Raw genomic sequence first — 20,447 nt, forward strand, 5'->3', positions numbered from 1 at the left:
CCGAGACCCCCCGGGCAGCCGCCCAGGACGAGCCGACCTTCCCAGTAGAATGGGCCTTCACCGACTTCGGCAACGGCAACCAGCCGAAGAATGAGCGTGCTGAATCGTACCTCTGATCCAGCGCGCAATGGTCTGCTTGGAAGCAGGACACCCAATCTTGTTGGGAGCATACAGGACAAACAGAGCCTCTGTTTTCCGTATCCGAGCTGTTCTAGCGACATAAATCTTCAAAGCCCTAATCACATCTAGAGACTTTGACTCAGTGAATGTGTCAGTAGCCACTGGCACCACAATAGGTTGGTTTATATGGAAAGATGAAACCACCTTCGGAAGAAAATGTTGGCAAGTTCTCAACTCCGCCCTATCTTCATGGAAGATCAGGTAAGGGCTCTTGTGAGACAAGGCCCCCAACTCAGACACCCGCCTTGCGGATGCCAAGGCTAAAAGCATCACCAGTTTCCAAGTGAGAAACTTCAACTCTATCTCCTGTAGAGGTTCAAACCAACTCGATTGAAGGAACTGCAACATCACATTAAGGTCCCATGGTGCCACTGGAGGCACAAATGGAGGCTGGATGTGTAAAACCCCTTTCACGAAGGTCTGAACTTCTGGAAGAGAAGCCAATTATGTTTGAAAGAAAACTAATAAGGCCGAAATCTGGACCTTGATTGACCCCAATCTAAGGCCCGCATCCACACCAGCCTGCAGAAAATGGAGAAAACGTCCCAACTCAAACTCTTCCGTAGGAGCCTTCTTGGATTCACACCAAGACACATATTTTCTCCAAATACGGTGGTAATGTTTAGACGTTACTCCTTTCCTGGCCTGAATAAGAGTGGGGATGACATCCTTGGGATTACGCTTTCGGGCTAGGATTCGGCGCTCAACAGTCATGACATCAAACGTAGCCATGGTAAGTCTTGATACACACACAGCCCCTGCTGTAGTAGGTCCTCTCGAGGAGGAAGAGGCAGAGGATCTTCTATGAGCAACTCCTGAAGATCTGGATACCAAGCCCTCCTTGACCAGTCTGGGGCAATGAAGAATGCTCGAACTCTTGTTCTTCTTATTATTTTGAGAACTTTTGGAATCCGTGGAAGTGGAGGGAAAACATATACCGACCGAAACACCCACTGGGTTACCAGTGCATCCACTGCTATTGCTTGAGGGTCTCTCGACCTGGAACAATATCTCTGAAGCTTCTTGTTTAGACGAGATGCCATCATGTCTACTTGAGGAACTCCCCAAAGACTTGTCAGCTCTGCGAAGACTTCTTGGTGTAGGCCCCACTCTCCTGGATGGAGATAGTGTCTGCTGAGGAAGTCTGCTTCCCTGTTGTCCACTCCTGGAATGAAAATTGCTGACAGAGCTCTTACATGTCTTTCTGCCCAGAGGAGAATCCTTATCACCTCTGCCATTGCCGCTCTGCTTTTTGTTCCGTCTTGCCTGTTTATGTACGCGACTGCTGTTACATTGACCGACTGGATCTGCACGGGATGATCTTGAAGAAGATGTACCGCTTGTAGAAGGGCCATGTAAATTGCTCTCAATTCCAGAACGTTTATGTGAAGGCAGGCTTCCTGACTTGACCATTTTCCTTGGAAGCTTTCCCCCTGTGTGACAGCTCCCCAGCCTCGGAGACTTGCATCCGTGGTTATTAGGACCCAGTAGTGAATCCCAAACCTGCGTCCTTCTAGTAGGTGAGAACTGTGTAGCCACCACAGGAGCAAAATCCTGGCTTTGGGGGACAGGATTATTCCGGTGCATGTGTAGGAGGGATCCGGACCACTTGTCCAACAGGTCTCACTGGAATACTCTGGCATGAAATCGGCCAAACTGTATGGCCTCGAAGGCCGCTACCATTTTCCCCAACAATTGAATGCATTGATGGATCGACACGCTTGTTGGTTTCAATATTTGTTTGACCATTTTCTGGATTTCTAGAGCCTTTTCTACTGGAAGAAATACTCTCCGTACTTCTGTGTCCAGAATCATCCCTAAAAAGGACAATCTTGTCGTCGGTTCCAACTGCGACTTTGGAAAATTCATGATCCAACCGTGTGGAGTATTGACAGGGAGAGTGCGATGTTCTGCACCAACTGTTCCCTGGATCTCGCTTTTATCAGGAGATCATCCAGATAAGGAATTATATTGACTCCTTTTTGACGAAGGAGGACCATCATCTCCGCCATCACCTTGGTGAACACCCTCGGTGCCGTGGAGAGTCCGAACGGCAATGTCTGGAACTGGTAATGGCAACCCTGTACTGCGAATCTTAAATAAGCTTGGTCAGGAGGATAAATGGGAACAAGCAAGTAAGCATCCTTTATGTCTACTGACACCATGAAGTCCCCCTCCTCCAGACTGGAAATCACTACCGGGAAAATGTGGTCTTAAGTAAGAGCAAAAGACAAAAAGCAGCTATATGCCATTTCCAGGGCACACTTTGAAAAAGTATAAGAATATGATGAATTATGAAAATATGAGTATATTAATGCTTAACTTTTATTGAGATATACTTAAAAAGAAAGGGAGAAGGCAAATATAGATAAATAATTGCTACAATTTTTGGGCGATAAAAATTGGATGGGCGAAAATATGTTTATTCCCTTGATAATCCAAAGAATTACTTTATTTTTAAATTGAAAAAGTCTTTGTGGGAGTAAACTAGCTCCATTAGGTTCAGCTCTCGCATGTCAGAATATCAAGATTGAATATCGGTGGAAATTCGATGCCTGGGTCTGCACAGACAGCTGGAAAAAATCAAATGATGTGAGAGAAAAATACCTACGGTACCTAGTATTCCCTGGTGGTCTCCCAACCGGGTACTGACCAGGCCCTGCAGTGTATGGCTTCCAAGATCAGACGAGGTTGGGCATACTCAGTGCGGTTTGACCAGCATGTGTAATCAATTCCAGTGTACAGTTACTCCAGGCAAATCATATGGATATGATAATCTGAAAAGGATTAATCCCCTGAATGAGATATACGTGATTCTGTGCAATGACAAAGACATACCGTATTCTAATAGGTGTTGGTTGCCCCAATCTGTGACATCTATTGTTATATCACATTTAAGCAAAGAAAAGGATTTCTTGAAACATATATTCAATGTTCCTGTGGCTGAATATCACAAAAAATATTAATAATAAATCCAAGAGATTCAGATTTTATCGGGGGAAGCTGTGTTTTTGGATATACAAATAATTATCACCATCGTGTTCTATTGGTTGTAATACTGAATAAGAAAGTATGAAAAAATTATGATAATCCAACAGGGATTGGTCCCCTGAAGTGGATATATGCAAGTCAGTGCAATGAAAAACAAAGTATTCTGATAGATGTCTGTTTCCCCAATCTGAAACTCCTATTGATATATCATTTTTAGGCAAAAAAAAAAAAATCTTAGACATATACTGGATATTAATATGGCTAGATATCACAACATATACATAATATACATTCAGATTGCATTAGGGGAAGCCGTTTTTCCAGATAAGCAAATGGTGTTTGTTGCACTGAATGTCATAAATTAAATCAAAAAAGGAAAAAAGGGAAGAAAACAGACACCCTTTAACTCGGCACCTGAAATATTCTCAGCTAATGCTGTTGGTTGTCAAGATAAAGATGAATGCTAACTCCCACTGTGTCCCTGGAGTTTGTGGACAAAGTGGAGGAATGGTTGGGCTGTGCCTAGATAAGAATCCCCCCTGGTGGAAATTGAAAAAAATGCCTCACTACCATGTGCGGCTCAAACCTTGGTGCCTGCATGCATGGAAATCACTACCCTCAGGGATTCCATCTTGAACTTGAACCTTTTCAGGTAGAGATTCAGATTTTTCAGGTTTAAAATCGGTCTGATCGAGCCGTCCGGCTTCGGAACTACGAAAAGGTTTGAATAAAAACCTTCTCTGTGCTGTGACAAGGGTACCAGGACAATGACCTGATCCTGACATAATTTTTGAATTGCCGTTGTTTATGCCTCTCTTCCTGGAAGAGAAGCTGGCAAAGTCGATTTGAAAAATCGGAATGGGGGGACGTCTTGAAACTCTAGTTTGTACACATGGGACACTATTTGTGAGACCCATGGGTCCAGGCCAGATTGAATCCAGATTTGGCTGAAAAGTTTCAGACGTGCTCCCACCCGAGCAGACTCCCGCAAGGGAGCCCCAGCGTCATGCTGCAGATTTGGCAGGAGCAGGGGTTGACTTCTGCTCCTGCGATCCTGGAGACGCTGCAGACTTCTTTCCTTTTCCCCAACCAGCAAAGAAGGGGGAACCTTTGGCCTTTTTGTATTTGTTGGGCCGAAAGGACTGCATGTGAAAGTGATGTGTCTTTTTTTTTTTTCTGGTGCAGGTGCAGAAGGCAAGAATGTGCTGTAGCCGCCGAGACTAACGCATCCAGCCCATCACCCTTATACGGGAGAGCCTCCATATTTCTTTTGGAATCTGCATCAGCATTCCACTAGCGAATCCACAACGCCCTCCGAGCCGATACTACCATGGTAGCGGTTCTTGATCCCAAGAGACCAATATATTTCATGGTTTCTAGTATGTACGCAGCAGCGTCTTTGATATGACCTAACGTGAGGAGTATCTCGTCTCCATCTATTGTGTCAATGTCTAATGACAAGATTTCTGACCACTTTTCAATAGCACTACTCACCCATGGACAGACAATGGTAGGCCTGAGTAGTGTCCCATTGGCCACATCAATAGATCACCTCACTCACTTGCGGTCTGTCGGCTCCTTATGTGAAGCCATTCCAGGCGCAGGGAGAAACACCTTTTCTCTTTTATGACAGGGCCCTGTCTAAAATGCGGGGTGACTCCCACCTTTTGGAAAAAGGTAAGCTGCCTGAATTCCTTTTGGGAATCTGAAATTTCTTTTCAGGTTAAATCAGACTCCCTCCAAGAGACTGTTCAACTCCTGAGGTGGAGGGAAAATTACATTACTTCTTTACTAAAGTAAACCCTCTCCTTGTGGTAAAAGAGGGGGCTTCGTAACTTCTAACACCTCCTTTATAGCTAAAACATGTTTTGAATGCTTTTTGCTAACTTAGGACCTATTCCCCTGGACTCACTAGTGTCGACACAGGAATCAGAGTCCATGTTGGTGTCAGTTTGTACTACTTGTGCAAATGTGTATGTGACCCAGAGGGGTCCCTGTGGATGAAAGGCAGAACTATTAAAAATCACATCTTCAACAAATTATATTCAGTTTTCTGTATGAGATTCAGTAGTGATTCACACTATCATGTAACCTTTCACCCAGTCGGGCTCTTGGTGTCATATTACACCTCTGTGTATCTAACATGTCTTCCACAGAGGAAGAGCTTCCCTGCCACAGACATGTCACACACGTGCACAACCACACCACAGACACTCCGGGACTTATAGGGGACAGACCCACAGTAAAATCTGTCAGAGGGACACAGATAGGATTTGCCAGTTCACAACCCAGCGCCAGTAACACAATGTCTGTGAACACAAAGTGCCCACTGACATGCAGCGCTTTTATAATGCTAATCACACAATTATATAGCACCAAATTCACTGTGGCCCCCCCCTGTTTTGCACCCTGATACTTGTTCATTAGTGGAGGACGACCAGCGTTGTCTCTGCAGCCTGAGGAGAGAGAGAAAATGGCACTGAGCAGTGCACTGGCTGACTGAGGAGGAAGCTCCACTCTTCAATGGCGTGTTTCTCCTCAGCTTTTATAAGGTAATTTTTTATACTGGCAGGGGTAGGACTGAGCCTCAGCAACTTATGCCCCTTATTTATGCCAGTTTCCATAGGTTTCATGCTGCCCAGGGCGCCCCCCACGCCCTGCAGTGCCTTATATGTGTGGGCAACATGGCGCGCTGCGCTCCCGCCAGCCGCGTGGTACCTTTAGTCGTCACTTTCTTGATTGAAGATCTGTCTAACACTCACCTGTCTTCTGACTTCTGGCTCTGTGAGGGGGGTGATGGCGTGCTGTGGGAGTGAGCATCTAGGCACGGCTAGCGTTCAGTTCCCTTCAGGAGCTAATGGTGTCCTGTCAGTCAGAAGCAGAGCCATGAAACTCTTTAGGAAGTTGGTTCCTACTTCTACCCCCTCAGTCCCACGAAGCAGGGAGACTGTTGCCAGCAGTTCTCCCTGAAAATAAAAAAACCTAACATAAGTCTTTTCAGAGAAACACAATAGAGCTCCTCTGGAGTGCATCCAGTCTGCCTGGGCACATTTCTAAAACTGAGGTCTGGAGGAGGGGCATAGAGGGAGGAGCCAGTTCACACCCTTGAAAAGTCTTAAAGTGCCCATGGCTCCTGCGGAACAGTCTATACCCCATGGTCATGAAATGGACCCCGGCATCCTCCAAGACGTATGAGAAATAAATGTTTTCGGTCCTTTTCATATCTTCATTATAAATTGTGAGTGTGCCAATACATTACTTTTCGCAGTTTGTGATTCCACTGAAGTGATTTCCACTAGTGGGTGACTGTTAGGAAAGGACAAGCTGCCAAGCTGTACAAGTAACAGACTCGGACTGGCCTGCCAGGGTTCCGGGGGTTACACCGGTGGGTCATGATCATTTTTAGCCACGCCCACTTCTGCCGGGGGGGGCGTAGTTTAACAGTCAGCAGTTTGCAGAGGATCATGTGCGGATGCAGTCGACTGACGTCACGTCACGCTGCTCCGCACCACGCCGTCTGGAGGAGAAGGAACGCAGAGCAGCAGAGGAGAAGGCACGCCTGGATACTGGAGCGGAGCTGGTGAGTGAGTGCGTGCAGTCTGCAGTGGCGGGCGGGTCGCGGCAGCAGACATTTCCCTTCCCGGGTGGCTGGCCGCGTCCGATGCAGTCTACTGAGTGACTGCAGGTAGTACACGCTAACGCTGAACACGCACCATACAGCATGTCAGTGAGGGGGTGCCGGAGGTGGTGGTGGAGCCCTGGGGGATCAGGGATGCTGCATGTGGGCGTCTGTTATAAATGATGCCGGGTGAGCACTCTCTGACCTCATTAAATTATTGTGGCTGTTATGAAAGGGATGTGTACAATATAAAGTATGTATATTGTGTGTGTGTGTGGGTGGGTCGGCTCTGTCTGCTGTGTGTTTGGATGCTACTTTGTTTGTCTTTATAGATGTATACATGCTGTGTGTTATGGGTGTGTATTTAAGTATGTGTGTGTCATCTGTGTGTGTATATGCTGAGTGTGCATTTGTAAGTATGTCATGGGTTTGTGTGTGTCACATGTTGTATGCTACGTGTTAGGCGACATGCTGTGATGAATTTATAGTAAACTCCCCTTAGAGTGCCGGTCACCATTTTTGCTAAATCTACAGTATGTGTGTACACACGTATGTGTGTGTGTGTGTGTGTGTGTGTGTGTGTGTGTGTGTGTGTGTGTGTGTAAACCCTCCCTATAAAAATCAGTGAACGGCAGGGCGGGCCCCTGGCTCCCTGTATAGTGCGGACAATATACAGTGAATCGCAGCAGGGGGGGCCCTGGTTCCCTGTATAGTGCGGCCAATATACAGTGAACGGCAGCAGGGGGGCTCTGGCTCCCTGTATAGTGCGGCCAATATACAGTGAAGGGCAGCAGGGGGGGCCCTGGCTCCCTGTATAGTGCGGCAAATATACAGTGAACGGCAGCAGGGGGGCCCTGGCTCCCTGTATAGTGCGGCCAAAATACAGTGAACGGCAGCAGGGGGGCTCTGGCTCCCTGTATAGTGCGGCCAATATACAGTGAAGGGCAGCAGGGGGCCCTGGCTCCTTGTATAGTGCGACCAATATACAGTGTATGGCAGCAGGGGGCCCTTTACTCACTTTCGGCAGAAACGAGGCCCATTGTAAGATATGGGGCTCATCTCACATAAAGGATGTTTTGGGATGCTATTTTTTGCATATAGGGGACTGTGTGGCAATATATATTGATTGATGTTCTACAATTAAGCAGCTGGATGTAGCACAATGTAACAGGAATTATTTTAGAAAATTCAAATCTTAGTGTTGTTATTAAACTGGTGCTTCATGGGTATGCAAAGTTAGTTGTACAGGTCACATGGTATATATAATGGATCACGGAAAAGTAAAAATCTCAGACAATCGTTTCAGGAAGGAGTTCTGAACTCCCCTTCTTATTTGCCTTGAGACTACTTACGTTTCATTCTTTAGCACTTCTCAGTCACAATAGTGGGGCACCCATCCAGGGAATGACTAGGTGAGGACTGGACCTTATTCAGAGATATTGCGTTCATCTCCTAACATGCTGGGGGCCACCCAGAATGTGTGAGGCCACCATTTATTTTTTTCCGGAGCGGCTGCGTGTGACGTCACGCGGCCACCCCAAAAACGGTCCCTACCTGGATGCGGCCGCTGCGTGCAAACGCGCGGCTTCGTCCAGATCTAAATAACCCACTATGTCCGTTATCACGTGGAGGAATCATGCAGAGGCTAAAAAGGGATGGCAAGCATTATGCTGTTCATACATTGCTCAGTTTGTGTTGTAGATCTAATGATAAACCAATGGGTGATGTTAACGTTTATAGAGCACACCACAGAATAAATCAGAGGTTCCCAAACTGTGGGCCGTGTCTCCCTGGGGTGCCTCGGGACACTTGCAGGGGTGCCCTGGGTTGGTGGTCCAGGACCAATTCAAATTACTTATGGTCAATATAATAGGCAAAACCAGTGCTGGTGGCTGCCAGTCATAAAATATGTGGCCAAACAGAAGCAAATCTTGTCCCTCACCACACAACTGACCCGAAGGATGACATATAAATGCAATCTGCTTAATGTAATATTTCTTTCTTAATTTCTCAATAAGAAATTTTTGGCCTAGTGGTGCCGTGAAAAAAATTCTGATATTCTAGGGCGCCGTGATTCAAAAAAGTTTGGAAACCACTGGAATAAATGTTTATTTCACTTTGCATAATGAGAGGTGTCTAGCATCATTCCACTTCAACAGCAGAACCACTGTGTCCACAATTTTATCTGTGCTACAAAAACACAATGGCCCTCATTCCGAGTTGTTCGCTCGCAAGCTGCTTTTAGCAGCATTGCACACGCCAAGCCGCCGCCTACTGGGAGTGAATCTTAGCTTATCAAAATTGCGAACGAAAGATTCGCAATATTGCGAAAAGACTTCTCTGTGCAGTTTCTGAGTAGCTCGAGACTTACTCTGCCAGTGCGATCAGTTCAGTGCTTGTCGTTCCTGGTTTGACGTCACAAACACACCCAGCGTTCGCCCAGACACTCCTCCGTTTCTCCAGACACTCCCGCGTTTTTCCCAGAAACGGTAGCGTTTTTTCACACACTCCCATAAAACGGCCTGTTTCCGCCCAGAAACACCCACTTCCTGTCAATCACATTACGATCACCAGAACGAAGAAAAAACCTCGTAATGCCGTGAGTAAAATTCCTAACTGCATAGCAAATTTACTTGGCGCAGTCGCACTGCGGACATTGCGCATGCGCATTAGCGACTAATCGCTCCGTTGCGAGAAAAAAATAACGAGCGAACAACTCGGAATGACCTCCAATGTTATAGGTTTCCTCTATTTTGCCTTCAGTGACCCAAAAGTTTGTGTACGATAATGCAGTTAATTTAATACACATATAAGTTATGGAACACTTACATAGGAATCGTAATACAAACCATCAAAGCACCATAATAAAGTACAAGGAAAAATATTGTTCAATGTCAGCACAGACAACAGGCCTTATGATATAAAAGTTTAAAGGATTGTCAAGTAACCCTAAAGTGTATAAATATGACACACTAAAAAGAGATGGCCTATTTCAAACCACTGTGACTCATTTGATATAAATTATGTTTGATAAGTATAGAATGATACTAAACATCAAATATACACAGCCACAATAACTGGTTATTTAATGTAAATAAGCAGCATTACTAATCACTCATAACTGACATTTCCTAAATATCACCAAACAGATATATCTCTTCTTAAGGGCTGTCTGATCTATGGCTTATTTTCTTACAGGATGCCTGCTCAAGCCACAAATCTTATGTCAAGCCATGACATTTAATCTACCCAATATAATTCCCTGAACGATTTATACTTCCCCCCCCCCCCGCAATCTTAAAGTTAGAATGCAAAGTCAGACATCAAAGTGACCGGCATATTTAATTTAAAAATAAGTATCTGCATTAAAAAAAACTTTTTCATAAAGTTACTGCTATAAAGAAGCAATGTACAGTTTTAAAACACATTTCATGATCATTTATCTGATGGGTGAATAATAAATAGAACTATAATCTAAAATGATCTTGCACAGTTTAAACTAATGTCTTTCTTCCAGAATGCTCTACTGTATATTAAATAATTTTTTTTATGTACTATAGTTAAACTGACAGAGCCAATGCGCACATCCAGGTCCCATCCTGCGCGACCAATGTCAATCAGGCAGAGGTATTCATAGGCCAGACAGGGGTGGCGACAGACTGTGGGGGCAGCGCGGTGAAAATGGGGGTGGGTTGCCACTACTATTCTCACAAAGACAATTATATGAGCAGTGTACAAAAGCACTTTGATTTATGTTTGCCTTGGTGTGATGTGTTCTATTAGTACAGGAAATATGATTGGCACTACGTAGGTATAACCAACCGCTTACTGCTGGCCAGGCAAGGTTTTTTCTCTAGTAGTTTTTTCTCTAGTACATAAAGCAATCGTCCAAGGTTATTAATTTGTGCAGCAGGTTCCCCTGTTGCAGGGGTGGCCAACCCGCGGCTCTTTCATCCGCCGCATGCGGCTCGGCCGGCTCATGGCCACCGCTGCCCCCAATCCCCAGACACACACACGCCTCTCCGGCAGCGGTGTCTTGCTTCAATTCAGCGCCGGCCCGTGAGCCAATCAGTGCTCGCGGACCACAGGTTAGGCTCCTGATTGGCTGCCGGACCGGCGCCTAATTCAAGAGAGACACCGCCGCCATAGAGAAGCAGCAGCAGCGCGGTGAGCGGAGGGGAGCGGAACGGGGGGAGGGGGGTCTGGTGAGCACTGTGGGGACATGTGTGTCTGTACTGGGGGCATATCTGGCACTGGGGGTGCATATCTGGCACTGGGGGCATATCAGGCATTGGGGGCATATCAGGCACTGGGGGCATAGCAGGCACTGTGGGGACATGTGTATCTGGCACTGGGAGCATAGCAGGCACTGGGGTCATAGCAGGCACTGGGGGGGGACATGTGTATATGGCACTGGGGGCATATCTGGCACTGGGGGCATAGCAGGCACTGGGGGGACATGTGTATCTGGCACTGGGGGCATAGCAGGCACTGTGGGAACATGTGTATCTGGCACTGGGGGCATATCTGGCACTGGGGGCATAGCAGGCACTCGGGGCATATCTGGCACTGTGGGGACATGTGTATCTGGCACTGGGGGGACATAGCTGGCACTGTGGGGACATATGTATCTGGCACTGGGGACATGTGTATCTGGCACTGGGGGAATATATGTATCTGGCACTGTGGAGGCACCCATTTTTGGGCGTTTTTATATGTATGTGGCACTGTACTGGGGCATTATATGTATCTGGCACTGTACAACATGACGAAAAACGGGGGTTATGATATGAGGTCATACTTCTACAAACGTCATACCGAAAGGTGTGCACACAAAAATGGGGTGTGGCTTTGTAACAACTAGGCCATGCCCTCATTTGCGCGCGCGCCTTCGGCGCACGCATGATAGTGGCTCTTGGTCTTGACTACAGATCTTTTCTCGCTCCTTGCCTCTGACTGTTTGGCTATCCCTGCTCTGTTGTATCAGAGGCCAACGCAGCCTGCAGAGAAAGATGATGCTTTAAATTCTTCTAGGAAATCTGTACTAGTGGCAAATAGTAGAGGTGTATTCATGCTAACTTCTCTAGGCTCAGGAGCTATGGTTACTTACATCTTCACAGACATGAGCCTCAGAGCCATATTGATGTGCTGCTTGTCTGAGAAAAATGTGGTTAAAATGCACATACATTTAAAACATATTTACATTACATTAAAAGTAATGCATTTTATTCTGTTGAAATATATATAAGAGATGAGTGGTTCGGATTACCTTAAATCTGAACCGCTCCGAACTTGGGGATCCGAGTTAAATCAGAGTCCTGGCTTGGGTTTTCCCGCCAGGCTCAGATTTCAAATTGAGGGCATAATGTCATCCTCCCGGCGTCGGATTCCCACAGCTTTTGGATTCCATATAAAAGGGAGCCGCAGCCGGGACCTCCATGCCATTTCACTCCAGACACACTGATGTATGCCGCGCACTGCAGTGTCCATCCAAGTGGCTGTGCGGAATACAAGTGCTATCATTGTGTCCATCTAAAGGTGGGAACACACTGATAGATATATCTGCAGATCAACTGAACTGCAGATATATCTATGGACGGATCGGGCAGTGTGCTGTGCATACACACTGCCCATTGGGGACTGACGTCATGAACTGTGCGGGCGTGTACACACGCCCGCCCAGTTCAGCTGTCAATCACCGCCGGCCGCCGCAGCATGTGTACGGGCAGCCGGCTGGTCGCCCGTACGCACACAGCGATGCGCCAATATATCGGTAGATATATTGGCCATCGGCTGTGTTGCAGGGCCGACACGATATGTCTGTGAACGACGGAGTTGACAGACATATCGCCCATACACACTGGCCGATTGACCAGCAATATATCGGCCGTTCAATAGAACAGACGATATATCGGCCAGTGTGTACCCACCTTAAGGGGCTTTGCTTCTGTCACTTTGTCCATCTACTGTAAGTGGCTGTGCGGTGTCCATCCACAAGCTGTGTTCAGTCCCCTTAGCCTAATTCTGTCACAGTGGTGCTGCACTGTCTCCGCAGGTCCCACCCACTACGTTCTCCATATTTGTCATAAAAAAAGTAAAAATGTTTAATAAAATTAAAGTAAAAAAAATTGTTATTTGTTTGTACAGTACTCTGCACCCCAGTATGCTGTAGTACCCCAGTGCATCTGAGTAAATCAGTCAGACTCCATGCAGTGTAAGCCAAATTGACAGTTTAAAAAAAAAAAAAAGTAGTACCCCAGGGCGCGTGCAGAAAAGCGGTCTAACTCCACACAGGGAGCCGAACTGGTTGTTAAAAAAACAAACAAAACAACAACCATACTGCTGTATAATTTGTTTGCACTATTCTGTGCACTGTCCCCAATTCGCAAAAGCGTTCTAACACCACACAGTGTGAGCTGAGCTGCCAGGTAAAAAATGGGTAAAGATCAGTTAAGAGAAGAGCGGGAGCAGCACCCAAATACTATCGCTGCAGCTGCTGCAACCAGTCAAGATGATGATACTAGTCATTCAATGGGGATGTAGTTGGGATCCTGGCGGTCGGAATCCGGACGGTCAAAATATCGATGCCGGAATCCCGACCGCCAGGATGTCAGCAGTGCCGCCACAGCTATTCCAACTCCTGGGTGTCCCCGACTCCCATGGAGTGGGAATAGAACCTGTGGCGAACGGAGCGAGCCACTGAGCCCGCAGAGTGCGAGCGTAGCGAGCCCACAAGGGGCTTCATTCCACTGACCCCCCTGCTGAGTTTATGATGGTCGGGATTCTAGCGACCACCGGGATCCCGTACCCAACCCATTCAATGTCATCTAAAGTCAATGCTCAAGGGCATAGAGGGTTTAAAAAAAATCAGGGTATCTGAAATAAAAAAAAAAATCTATATTTTACAGGGATAAAGACAAAAATGTAAACATCTTTATTAAAGGAAAAGTTTAGTGCAGAAAAAGAAAGACATAAAATTGGCAACATGCCATTCACCACACTCAGTGGCAAGGAAAGACTGGTCCTGCAACTGTCAGTGAGGCATTTTCTTATCCAAGACCTTTTCACTCAGAGTCTAGAAGAGGTGTAAAAAACAAAAAAAAAATGAAAAACCACTAACACAGTAGAATAAACTGTGCTCAGAACCTCACACATCCCTGAGGAGAGTCTAGGGGTGTCCACGTTAGCTATGTGTGAGTCTGACATTTATCCTTAGCCTCCTTCCACCATTTCTGCACCATATGCACATGTGGGGAGCAGTACTAGTAAAGATGGTGATGAGGACATAACAGAAATTGAGGATGCTTCTGTGGAAGTGGAACAGGAGGAGGGGGAGATGTGTGTACGGGTTGTGGCTGAAATGCCAGTGGTCGTGATGCCAGAGGTCAGAATACCGACCACGGCATCCCAATGTTTATAATCCCGGCATGGTACGGGTAAGTATGCAAATCCTCCCCTCAACCATAACCCTCTCTTACCGCAGTCTAAACCTAACCTTAACTCCCCCTTCCCGCAGCCTAACCCTACCCTCCCAGTGCGTACCTAAACTTAACCTCCCCTCTGCACAGCCTAAACCAACCCCCCCCCCCCCCTCTCACAGGCTAACCATAACCCTTCCCTGTGGCTTACCTGTTCGGCTGCCCAGCAGTCACTTGGCGGAAATCCCGGCTATCGGGATGCCAGCGCCAGGATTGCCAGCGTCGGTATTTCAACTGCAGGGATCTTAACCGGATACGATGTGTACTACTATCTGACAATGAAAATGAAGATGTTGATGATGTTGTTTCAGTAAACCAGCGGCTGTAGTTCTTGCCAATGATAAAAAGAAACCCATTGTGATGCCAAAACATAGAATTATTTTTACCCAAATCGTTACAACGTTTGGAAAGGCATCTGCTCCAATTGTGAGGCCAAAGTTAGGAGAGGTAGGGACGTTAGCCATCCCGGCACCTCCTCCACATAACAATAAACCCATTGTGATGCGTGTTATCAGTGGCAAGAACTGCAGCCGCTAGTGGCTGACTTACAACATCATCAACGTCCTCATCTTCAGTGTAATTTACGGCAAGCTCATGAAATTTGTTATTGAGGCAATTTTTGTAACAAATACAAACCAAAACCGGTCACAAATTAAATCCAAAACCGGACGATGAATTAGAACTGAAACCAAACCCAGCAAATATGTTAGGGCGCACATCTCTAATATTAATTAATGGAACTATCTGCTACATTTTAATATATTTATCTACAATCCTTTCATGGTGTTGTAAACAGTTTCCCGATACCCACTTTTTACCAATGCAAAGCATCATGCTAGCTAGGCCCATCACTCACAGGGATAAATGTTTAATTCAGATATGAGTTGTAACTGTAAAGGTCATACAGAAACTGGACTATATGACACCATAAGTCTCATATAAATCTTTTGTCTTAAAACCTATTATGCAGCAAACATACTTGAAATGTCCCTTCAACAATAAATGGTTGGGTCAGGCAATGTTGAGGCGCAGTCTAACAGACCATGGTCTTCATTAGGAATCACCATAGGGTGGTATAGTATTCGCTTCCAAAAGACCACAGGTTGCTGCCACCCAACTTCCCTCTATCATGCCTGGCTGGAATGCTTGGTAGTAAAAATGGAGTGGTACAAAATAGAGTTACTAGACAATAGGCAGAAGTGATGGTCAGTGTCACAAGCACAGATTTGTATAATGGTAAATAGAAGGAGGTCAGGGACACAGGTTCATGGTTCATAAATACAGTAAAAAAAAATCAGGGAGAAAAAGCAGAGTCCGGTAGACAGAGTAGTTAGGAAGAAATTCAGGACCCTGAAGCAAGGTATGGGACCAGGTGGCTTTAAATAAAGAGTGCTTAGTTTATATTTGGTGCCATTAATGCCAGATGACATGTGACTAAAATGTTAAAACAGGTGTAATTCCACAAAGGTTGCCGCTGTCATCAGAACGCAGACCAGAGCTGACGAGGGGAGCTCAGCAGACAGAAGAGGCAGCGTAACCGTGGCAGTCCATGTCACAGTCCTATGAATATCCCATCCACCATTACAAGTGGTACATTTTACGCTAGTCCTTGGCATGTAGCCAAGCATAGTAGTGTACTTTGCATTTTTGGGAAGATTTGGTAATATACTGTGAGGAATATGTACTGTATTTTGGGGATTATAGGAAGTGGGGGTAGTGTGTACCTTGTTTTGGTGACTAGATAATGCGTGAGTACCGTGTACAATAAATCATGTGAGTGGAAGTGTACTGTATTTTGGCAAGATACACAATGTGAGAGGTGTGTATGCTGTGGTTTCGGAACTATATAATGTAAGAACAGTTTGTATTTTTGTGGTTTGATAATGTTAAAGGAGTGTGTACCATGTTTTGGGGATTATGTGCTGTGAGAGTAGTGTATGGTGTTTTGTGGGTATCCGGTCATTAGGAAAACAGTAAAAAGATTGACAGTCAATTGGTCGACCACTAATGAACGACATCCATTAGGTCGACATGGCAACATGAGTTTTTTTTTACTAACTTTTTATTTTTTCAATTTTTTTTGGAACTTTACCATCCACGTGGACTACGACTGGGAATAGTAAACGATGTCGAGGGCAGCGGTAGTGGGGCGAGGAACAGTATACTAATTGGGATTTCCGGTGGTTGGATGTAATAAACGATACCAAAAAAAATAAAAAAATAAATAAACTCACGTTAACCTTTTTCTGTGCCGGCTTTTTCCACGTCGACCTTATGATCATGTTAACCTAATGATCCACACCCGGGTTTTGTGATGATATACTGTAATGTGAGGGTAGTGTGTACCATGCTTTGGTGATCACACACTTTGAGAGGAGAGAGTGTTCGGTATGATTTACCAGCGGTCGAGATTTCGGCTTTCTGTATACTGAAGCGGGCATCCTGACAACTGAAATCCTGACAGGGGTGAGCAAGGTATGGTTTCAGCACTCCCCTACCCTATAACCCTCCCTTCCCACAGCCTAACCCTAACCTCCCACTTTGGTGCCTAACCCTCCCCTCTGCCATTGTTGCCTAACCTAAGCCCCCTCCCCTCCTTTCCAGCAGCCTGAACCTAACCCTCTCCCCTGAGTGCCTAAACATAACTTCCCGGGGTGGCTCCTAAACCTAGCCCCCCCAACCCCAGCCCTAAACCTAACCCACCCACTATACTCACAGTTGACATGCCGGCTGACGGGATTCCGGTACTGATGTCCTGACCCTTTTGGGATTCCAGCATTGGTATTCTGATGGGTGTCGGAATTCCGTCTGGGGTGATCCTGACACCTCGCATCTTGACTGGTTCCCACTGTAATGTGAGGTGAGTGTGTACCATGTTTTGAAGATTATGGGGGTGTTTCAGATCTGATCGCTGCCGTGCGTTTTCGCAATAGACTACCCATGCACTGCAATGGGCATCGCCAGTCAGCGACAGGATGGTGCAAAAATTTCATTCGCATGGGCGTTCGCAAGGTGATTGACAGGAAGAGGCCGCCTGTGGGTGGTAACTGACCGTTTACTGGGAGTGTCCGGAAAAACGCAGGCGTTCCCAAGCACTTCCAGGGAGGGTGTCTGACGTCAGCTCCAGCCCCGATCAGCCTGTTCTCATTGCACTGTAGGAGTTAGTCCTGGGTTGCGCACAGACTGCACGCACTGGATTTTTACAGCTTGGCGTACACATGCGATCGCACACTTACTGCGCATTTACACTCCCCCTTGGGCGGCGACTATCTAAACGCAGGACAGCAAAGTTAGCAGCCCAGCGATAAGGTCTGAATTACCTTTACCCTCTATGTACTGTGAGAGGAGTGTGCTGTTTTTGTGATGATATACTGTAATGTAAGGGGAGTGTGTATCATGTTTTGGGGATCTGTTAATGTGAGGGGAGTGTAAACTGTGTTTTTGGGCTTTGATGATATTGTAAACATTTATCACAAGTACTGACAAAGTACTGTTACATCAATTTCCACCGAAATAACCTAAATATGTTGTCGTTCTCTGTGTAGAGCTTCTTCCAATAAAATGTATCAATTGGATCATGGTAAATTAAAAACTATCTAATTTACAATTACAGATATGCAGTAACATAGACCTAATGTAAACTGTGAAATATTCTCAAAAACCAATGTAACACATTCATTAGATACATTTTTTTTTCTGTGAAATCATGGAGAAAATTGTAAGTTGCTCATAATATTAGTAAAAAATAAATAAATAAAAGAAAGTTAAATAGACCCCTAACAGAGAACTGAAACAGTTATGCAAAGAAAATCTATGTATGGAAAAGTCTACCAATGCATAAATCCATAAAGTTAAAAACAAAACAAAAAAGAGGAAAATAAATGACACATATAAAAGTAAGACTTACCGAGACCCAGCATAGCGCGAAGGAAAATCATATGAAGGCCTAGAGTAGTTGGAATGACCAGTCCTAATGCAAAGCATGCATTTGCCATATGGAACACCAAGTGGTGAATATCTCTCCAGTGGTCACACACCTCTTCCTCATGTGTCATGTTCCGAATATCAGTTGTAGAATTCATTGGGAGCATAATGGTTATAATGCTTTCAGTGGCCATCTTCAAAATACCTGGGCATATGGACAGAATGGAAGATTAGGTTTAGCTACTGACAATATGAAAGTCAGGTAAACGCAGTCATTTATAAATACTGAAGTGTGAATTGTATAAAGTGATCCCTCTTAGCGGGAAATTTAATTAAGTACAAGGTTCCTTTTGAATCTACAGTGATGTGCAGCTGCATACATCAAATATAATGTGCAGAGAGAGTAGATTTGTGTGTGATGTGTTCAAACTGAGATCTAAATTGCAGTGTAAAAATAAAGCAGACAGTATTTCATCTGCACAGAAACAAAATAACCCACCCAAATGGTTTTGCCCAACTGCTAACAAATTTGCTGCTACTATCAGGTCTGAATTACCCCCATTGCCCGCACATATAAATAGGAGTTTTTATTGCTTGTCTAGTTTCATTAGTGGGTACATCCATTGTAGCATCCTGTGATCAGGAAAAGCAATTACATGGACAGCAGATGGGTAAGCAAAAGCTTTTTCATTCATGACTGTGTATATAGAGAACGTGGCTCTGGTTATGTTGTACATTAAGGTCATCATTGTGCACCAAAAACAGCAGGGATATTAAAAAAAACCAGTGTGACCAAAAGTGTGCTCAAAAATTAAGCATAAAGACCAAAACCATATGCTATCTCTCTTGACATGTAAAAGAAATCATAAGAAAATACCTGACATTTGTGTGCTAGTTAGATGTGATTTGGGGGCACCTGAGACATATGCCATGGAAGAAATTGGGTATGTAACCAATTACATATCCTAGAGCGGTCAAGTTTACAATCATTTCATAGCGTAAATACCGTATATACTCGAGTATAAGTCGACCCGAATATAAGCCGAGGCACCTAATTTTACCACAAAAACCTGGGAAAACTTATTGACTCGAGTATAAGCCTAGGGTGGGAAATGCAGCTCTAGCCGTACACAGCCCTCAGTGCCAGATATGCCCCCACAGTGCCAGATATGCCCTCATACTGCCAGATATGCCCCCACAGTGCCAGATATGCCCTCATACTGCCAGATATGCCCCACAGTGCCTGATGTGCCAGATATGCCCTCATGCTGCCAAATATGCCCCACAGTGCCAGATGTGCAAGATATGCCCTCATGCTGCCAGAAATGCCCTCATGCTGCTGCCAGATGTGCCCCTCATGCTGCTGCCAGATATGCCCCTCATGCTGCTGCCAGATATGCCCCTCATGCTGCTGCCAGATATGCCCCTCATGCTGCTGCCAGATATGCCCCTCATGCTGCTGCCAGATTTGCCCCTCATGCTGTGCTGCCAGATATGCCCCTCATTCTGTGCTGCCAGATATGCCCCTCATGCTGCTGCCAGCTGCTGCCAGATATGCCCCTCATGCTGCTACCAGATATACCCCCTCCCCAAGTGCCAAATATGCTCCCCCAGTGCTGTTACTTACCCCTCCGTCGATCCCGCGCTGTCTTCTGAAGGAGGGACACGGAGCGCACAGCGCGCAGCTCTCCTGTGTCCCTCCTGCATCTCCGGCGGCCGCGGCGGGTCTATTAAAGGAAGTGCTGGTTCGTGATCAGAGGTCACGAACGGGTACTTCCTTTAATAGACCCGCCGCTGCCGCCGGAGATACAGGAAGGACACAGGAGAGCCGCGCGCTGTGCACTCCGTGTCCCTCCTTCACACTGCACTGACTCGAGTATAAGCCGAGGTGGCTTTTTCAGCACAAAAAAAAGTGCTGAAAAAGTCGGCTTATACTCGAATATATACGGTAATAGTTTGTGAGCATGCTATATTTCTTGTGGCTATTACACAGGGTAAAATATGTAGTTATTTGTACTTTGGTTAAAAGTAACGTGGGTGGTCCTGACATTGATCCTGCAATATTAACTGGCCAGCCAGTCATCATGGATTTGGTCATGATATCACTATGGGGGAATTGATAAAAGGTATGGGAGCATTTTGCTCTGTGTCAGATTTTGGGGAATCAATTCTAAGATGAAGTTTAGACCTTAATTTCCTGCCATTCCCCTCAGGTCTGAATAAGCCAAGTGTACTTTTTTGTAAGTTACTTTTTA

General features: G+C 45.7%; 1 protein-coding gene across 2 annotated transcripts in view; it reads right to left on the reverse strand.

The window, feature by feature from the left end:
- BVES (blood vessel epicardial substance) overlaps positions 1–20,447 on the reverse strand; it is a 168,719-nt gene that overhangs the window by 67,971 nt on the left and 80,301 nt on the right. For both annotated transcript variants that reach the window (XM_063917048.1, XM_063917049.1), the window contains exon 2: positions 18,176–18,397. In XM_063917048.1, the coding sequence (XP_063773118.1) occupies positions 18,176–18,386 (211 nt within the window). In that variant the 5' untranslated portion in view covers positions 18,387–18,397. The remainder of the gene's footprint in view (positions 1–18,175; positions 18,398–20,447) is intronic.

The sequence above is a fragment of the Pseudophryne corroboree genome, chromosome 4 (genome assembly GCF_028390025.1).
Source record: "Pseudophryne corroboree isolate aPseCor3 chromosome 4, aPseCor3.hap2, whole genome shotgun sequence".
NCBI classification, from domain to species: Eukaryota; Metazoa; Chordata; class Amphibia; order Anura; family Myobatrachidae; genus Pseudophryne; species Pseudophryne corroboree.